This window comes from Stenella coeruleoalba, assembly GCF_951394435.1.
Source record: "Stenella coeruleoalba genome assembly, chromosome: 13".
NCBI classification, from domain to species: domain Eukaryota; kingdom Metazoa; phylum Chordata; class Mammalia; order Artiodactyla; family Delphinidae; genus Stenella; species Stenella coeruleoalba.
In genome coordinates this window covers 87,681,868-87,688,468 of record NC_137159.1, presented here as the reverse complement: position 1 = coordinate 87,688,468, position 6,601 = coordinate 87,681,868, and the positions used below count along the sequence as shown (strand labels likewise).

At 49.8% G+C, this 6,601-nt stretch overlaps 1 protein-coding gene across 1 annotated transcript; it reads left to right on the top strand.

The window, feature by feature from the left end:
* Nucleotides 1-637: 637 nt before the first annotated feature.
* RPS7 (ribosomal protein S7) lies at nucleotides 638-6,601 on the top strand. The gene is made up of 7 exons (XM_079940943.1): nucleotides 638-707; nucleotides 915-998; nucleotides 1,090-1,161; nucleotides 1,330-1,473; nucleotides 2,259-2,323; nucleotides 5,458-5,608; nucleotides 6,492-6,601. Exons 2-7 carry the CDS (start codon nucleotides 924-926, stop codon nucleotides 6,567-6,569), a joined length of 585 nt encoding a protein of 194 aa, XP_079797069.1. The 5' UTR covers nucleotides 638-707; nucleotides 915-923; the 3' UTR covers nucleotides 6,570-6,601.

The window sequence follows — 6,601 nt, the reverse complement described above, 5'->3', positions numbered from 1 at the left end:
TGTTTTTTGTTTTTTAATTTATTTGTTTTATTTATTTATTTTTGGCTGCATTGGGTCTTCATTGCTGCGCGTGGGCTTTGTCTAGTGGTGGTGTGCGGTCTTATTGTCATGGCTTCTCTTGTGTGGAGCACGGGGTCTAGGTACGCGGGCTTCAGTAGTTGTGGCTCGTGGGCTCTAGAGCGCAGGCTCAGTAGTTGTGGCGCACGGGCTTAGCTGCTCCGCGGCATGTGGGATCTTCCCTGACCAGGGCTCAAACCCATGTCCCCTGCATTGGCAGGTGGATTCTTAACCACTGCGCCACTAGGGAAGCCCCTTCCTCGTGTTAAGTTAGCCTTTTTAAAACGTCCTCACCTCAGGCGTAGCCCAGGTTGCTTTTCTCGGGCCCGGGGCTCCAGCCCAGACTCCGGCCCGGCCACCCGGCTACCGCCTCAAACTTCCAGAGAACGCAGAAAAACTCCCGCAAACCGCCCGGAAGAGGAGGCTCTCGCGGGCGAAAAAGCGTAGCGAACGCACTGGTCCTCCGGAGCCTCTTCCTGGGACTCTCTAGGCTTCCACCTTTTCTCAGTGGTTCTTCCGGTTTGTTGACTCGCACTATTCCCGCCTCTTCCCCTCTGCCGCCGGGATTTAATGAACTCTCGCGAGATCTAGGCCTCTTCCCAAGCCTACTGGAGTCGGCGGCTGCAGCGAGCGTCCGCCGCTTGGTCAAGGTATGTTGCCGGACGCCGCTGTGCTGGCCCGACGGCTTTGAGGGGCACACGTCTGGGGTCCCCGGGTGGAGATGCGGCCGATTACCCGGCCCGCGGGCCCCGATGGCGTGTGCGGGGGGAGCTGGGGCTGGGACCGGGGCCGGGCCGCGCGGGCGGGTGGGCGGGCAGGGTCGCGGGCCGCCCGGCTTGAGCGCTCTGTGCTTCCAGGTGCCGGCCATGTTCAGTTCCAGCGCGAAAATCGTGAAGCCTAATGGCGAGAAGCCGGACGAGTTCGAGTCGGGCATCTCCCAGGTGAGGGGGCGGGCGGAGCGCAGAGGCCGCGACGGGGTCCGGGGTCCGGGGTCCGGGCGGTGAGGGTGCCCTCCTGCCTCTTCTCCCGCAGGCCCTCCTGGAGCTGGAGATGAACTCGGACCTCAAGGCCCAGCTGCGGGAGCTGAACATCACGGCCGCCAAGGTACAGTGGGGCGTCGGGGCACGTACTGTTGGCGGGACGCCCCAGCGACTCGGGTGTCGAGCGTGTGACGGTGTCGGCGCGGCGCGTTACCGCTTCAGCTGGGCCAGACCGGAGGGGCGGCGCTGGGGGCCTAAGCGAGAGTGCGCCTCTCTGCTCTCTCTTTCCCAGGAAATTGAGGTTGGTGGCGGTCGGAAAGCTATCATAATCTTCGTTCCTGTTCCTCAGCTGAAGTCTTTCCAGAAGATCCAGGTCCGGCTCGTGCGGGAGCTGGAGAAGAAGTTCAGCGGGAAGCACGTTGTTTTTATCGCGCAGGTAGCTGTGCTGCTGCTGAATGCGCCGTCTTGCGAGTCCCGTTATACGTCGCTCGCGAGTGTGAAGAAGCTGTTCCCGGACCTTAGGGTGCTCACACTGGGCTAAAGGGAGGCGGCCCACGGCTGCTGTTAACGCGAAGGCGGCTCTGTGTGTGCAGCGCCGTCGGTGCACCGGGGGTGCACACAGGTGATCGCGGTGAGACGTGCGCTTGCAGTGAGCCTGAGTTTTCAGCCAGATGGAATTGCCTGTCTGAGGTTCAGCGAGGTTTTCCTGCCTGGTGCGTCAGACGTAGGTTTGGGGAGGAAAAGAGATGCAAAGAAATGGTATGTAGGGAAAGTGGACCACGGTCGAGAGGTTTTGTTTTGTTTTGTTTTTAAAGTTATCTGGCCTTCCTGCAAACAGAAATTTATAGAAATTAAGTGCCCGGCTGATGAGGAATTAACGGAGTGGTATCCTGGCTTAGTACTGAAGTGGGTAGTGGGCCGGATGGGACGTGAAAAGGGGTGTGATCTTTGGGAGATCAGTCATATCATGGAGCAGCCGACATTTTCCAGTTGCATTTTAATGTAAGCCACGGATTCTGAAAGAATTGCCGAGAAATCGGGGAGCACGTAAGAGGATTTCTCAGCACCTTGTTGGGTCTAGGTTGTTTGGCTTTCTGGAGCTTTGCATTTATTCAGCCGTGGAGTCCTTTGGATTTTAAAGCAGGTTGACAGTGCTTTGTTTTCTGCCGACTTACTTACGGTCTTTTTTTTTGTTGTTGCGTGATAATTTTTACCTTACAGAGGAGAATTCTGCCTAAGCCAACTCGAAAAAGCCGTACAAAAAATAAGCAAAAACGTCCCAGGAGGTAAGTTTTAGCAGCATGAAAAACGCACCACTCTTGTCAACAGTTCTTGACTGGCGTGTGTTGTTCATAGTCAGAGCTGGAGTAGGCTCCTAAAATTAAATGTTGTTAACGTAGGAAATCCATTTGCACGGGGACTTTTATCAAGTGACTTAGCTTTTTCTATAATTATATGCGAAATGTTTTAAAAGTAACTCTGGAGGTAAGAATTACCTATATTCACATAGGTGGTATAATAGGTTACTGTTATCACGAAAGATGAGATTGTTTCCTCCAGTTCTTTGGGCAAAGGGTAGGAACAGTGGGGAGGAATCTTGAGTTGAGTGCCGTGGGGTAAAGCACACCAGATGTGCAGGTGGGCTGCGACCTGTCATCCTCATTGTTGACTTCTGCTGTGGATTAAGGCTGAAAGATGAGATTTTTCTGTTGCTCACATCACGGGTTGAAGGTGTCAGTGCAGTTGTAGTTGCTGGTGGACGAGGCTTTGTAAATTTGATCGAACTGCAGGTTATCTGACAGAAACTTAGATATTGCAAGTTGGCTCTTTGGGCCTTCTGGTATTTTGTTGAAGTCTCTGGTTTCATAGACTTGGATTATTGGATCGCTGCAGATCCTGCCCTTGGACCAGTTTGAGAAAAAAATACTCAGGCATCCCTCTAACTGCCAGAGAGGCCAACCTTGTGAAGTACGTAATTTGTAGTATTAGCATCCCTGCTTATGGGATGAGGAGACTCCCCCATCGTTTGCTCATTACAGCTAGCATTAGTGATGCTGGAATTTACAGTCAGTCTTGTTTCTAAAGTTCCTACAAAATAGGAAGTGATGGGTCTCCAGTGTTGTGGGTGGATGTGTTGTACCATATGCTGTGGTGGAGGGGGGAGAGGGAGTAGTGGTGAGGCTGGAAAGGCCGGTTCCAGGTTTTCTGGAACTCGCAGTGTTGGTCAGTACCTTGAGCTTGTTTTTTTTTTTTTTTTTAAATATAAATTTATTTTATTTATTCTTGGCTGCGTTGGGTCTTTGTTGCTGCGCACGGGCTTTCTCTAGTTGCGGCGAGCAGGGGCTACTCTTCGTGTTGGCGCGCAGGCTTCTCATTGCGGTGGCTTCTCTTGTTGCAGAGCACGGGCTCTAGGCACGTGGGCTCAGTAGTTGTGGCTCGCGGGCTCTAGAACGCAGGCTCAGTTGTTGTGGCACACGGGCTTAATTGCTCCGCAGCATGTGGGACCTTCCCAGACCAGGGCTTGAACCCGTGTCCCCTGCATTGGCAGGTGGATTCTTAACCACTGCGCCACCAGGGAAGCCCCTGAGCTTGTTTTAAGTTGGAGTAGCTGGAGTAGCATAAGAATTTAGCTTTTTTTTTTTATTCTGGACAGTTTGCAAGAGATCAAATACAGGGGATAATCAAGAACGTTTAGTTTGTTAATTATGATACTTAAAAAGTGGTTTGACAACCCCAGGTAGTACTCGAGTATAAAGACAGATCCTTTGCTTCGCACCCAACTAAGGCACTGACTCCCAAATCTACAGCCTTAATTATCCTTCATCCCAAACCTGTTTCCACATTTTCTCAGGTAATGACTTCAGCCCATTCCTAGTGACCTGGTCTAGACATTGGAGTCTTCATTCTCCTACAATGAGGTCTAGTTGGGAGGCCAGAGTGAATCCACCCCTTTCCAATCTGGTCTCTTGCCTTCAGATTCATTTTCCTTCTCAGTCGTTATCTCTCTCCTACAACAGATTAAATGCTGGGATTTATGTTTTCTTTGGCTTCTCATCTGTAGCAGGGTTTCAGTTATTTTTCTTCTGAAGCAGATTAGTTCTTATGCCTTGTGATTATTAAAGTTGAGTTGCCACTGCTCCCCCTTAAAAAGTCTTTAGACTGGGTTGGAATTTGAGTTTGAGGCTAGCTTTGATTCCGTCCTAATTTATGTTTTGAAGGAAGTAATTAGCAAGTTTCCATATGTGTGCCTACCTAGTCCTGTAAGAGTAAGAAGTGCTTAGTCGGTGGTTAGCAGCCATTTATCGATTGGGCCATCTATCTCATTTGCTTTTGGAGAGGGGATAAAGGCTTTGGAAAGTGGGTCCGCCATGGGGCAGTGAGGCCTTTGCAGTTATTTAGGAGCCCCTTCTGTGTGCGTGGGAGCTGCCAGACAGGAAATAGAAATGAGTAGAACATAGTGTCTGATCCACTGAGGGGTGAACAAGACCTAGACACGTTCCATAATACAGGGTAGCTGCATAAACATTGAGAATGAGAGCTGTCTTTTCGTTTGCTCATTCCTGATATCCTGTGGTACAAAGCTGATACTCTGAAGGTTTGGAATTAATTGAACCTTCTCATCAGGCAGTCAGATGGGTTGTGAACTTGAAATGATACTCAGGAGAGGAGCACGGTTCCCTTGGCAGTTCGTGTGATGGGATGGGCTGGAAACCGGCGACCCTCATAGGAGTGGCCACATCCTAGAGCTGGTGATAGAGCAGTGTCTTTTGGGATGGGATGTCACCTCATTCCATCGCAGGGAACAAGGGGGGTTTGGTGCATTTTGGAGGCCAAGGGGAGCCCTCAAAGGGTCTTTAGTAGGTGAAGTGTGTAATGACATCAGTGATTATTTTGACATCAACGGATGGGATAGTTTTGGAGAGAGGAAAGAGGTTACTGCAGTGATTTAGTCGAGAAATCATACGACTGACAACCTAAAGATAATGTATAAAAATAAAAGTCATCGTCAATTTCCATCCCCTGGAGAAAATCACTCATAATAGCTGGTGTATGTGTACTTTACAAGATAACACGTTTAAAATACGCTAAGCTTTTGAAATAAAATAATAGGGTGTCGGGAATTCTCTGGCAGCCCAGTGGTTAGGCCTGGCTTCAGTTCCTGGTCAGGGAACTAAAATCCCCCAAGATGTGCCGTGTAGCCAAAAAAAATGGGGTGTTTGTTAACCTTTTCTAGTTTGGTAATGGCTCGTGGTGTGATACATTAAATGAAAGTAGATTACTTGAAAGCTAGTGTTAATCTGGTTTCAGGAACCTGGAGTTTGCCATTTATGTTTTTGACTTCAAGAGGTGCCCTTGGGGCTCCCAGGAGGGCAGACCTTGCTAGATTTCTCACTTTTGTCACTGTATTCTATTCTTCAAGCCGCACTCTGACAGCCGTGCACGACGCCATCCTGGAGGACTTGGTTTTCCCAAGTGAGATTGTGGGCAAGAGGATCCGCGTGAAGCTGGACGGCAGCCGACTCATAAAGGTTCATTTGGATAAAGCACAGCAGAACAATGTGGAACACAAGGTAATAGGCCTTGTTTATTATGGAAAGATCCAGAACAGATAAGGGTAGAATGCAGCCTAACCCATCCCCATGTGGTACCAGAACCAATCTTTGTGAACTGAGGGCCCACTTCCTCTTGGATTATATGTCAGGTTTTAAATTGGGGTTTTTTTTTTTTTTTTTTTTTGGGCTGTGTTGGGTCTGTATCGCTGCGTGCGGGATTTCTCTAGTTGTGGCGAGCGGGGGCTACTCTGTTGTGATGCGCAGGCTTCTCATTGCGGTGGCTTCTCTTGTTGCGGAGCATGGGCTCTAGGCTCATGGTCTCAGTAGCTGTGGCTTGCGGGCTGTAGAGCGCAGGCTCAGTAGTTGTGGCACACGGGCTTAGCTGCTCCGTGGCATGTGGGATCTTCCGGACCAGGGCTCGAACCCGTGTCCCCTGCATCGGCAGGCGGATTCTTAACCACTGCGCCACCAGGGAAGTCCTGGGGGATGTTTTAAAAGATGGAATTCTCTACCTTTTAAGTTATTAGAGAAATTGAAATAAAGTAATTCCATGGTGTGACTTTTAGTAAAGCTGTTTTTATGGGCGGGGTGGTGGTCGTGTTAGAATCTGGGGAGAACTGTCACTTTGCTTCATTCCTGGTAGAGCATTAACCTCTGGGGTCCCCCGGGGTCTGCCGAGTGGCCTAGAGGAGCCAGCCCTCGGGTGCAGTGCTGTGGAGGCCTGGCCCACGACACGAGAGGAGCTTGCCCCAGCTTGGGACTGTAGAGGCATGTCTGGTATATTCCTTCTCTGCCTGGTTGCTGAGGAGAAAAACCATACAGGGCACAATTTCACAGTCTTTAGGCTTTAAGACGAATGTGTATTGAAATGTTTTGTGATGAGTTATTTCTTTTCTCGTAGGTTGAAACGTTTTCTGGTGTCTATAAGAAGCTCACGGGCAAAGATGTTAATTTTGAGTTCCCAGAGTTTCAGTTGTAAACAAAAATGACTAAATAAAATATTATTCACAA

What these genes read in the sequence shown, in the direction of transcription:
- RPS7 (XM_079940943.1), top strand. Translation starts at nt 924, where the DNA reads ATGTTCAGTTCCAGCGCGAAAATCGTGAAGCCTAATGGCGAGAAGCCG. An exon ending in ACGTTGTTTTTATCGCGCAG is followed by an intron (nt 1,474 to 2,258) that starts GTAGCTGTGCTG and finishes TTTACCTTACAG; the next exon opens with AGGAGAATTCTGCCTAAGCC. An exon ending in AGAACAATGTGGAACACAAG is followed by an intron (nt 5,609 to 6,491) that starts GTAATAGGCCTT and finishes CTTTTCTCGTAG; the next exon opens with GTTGAAACGTTTTCTGGTGT.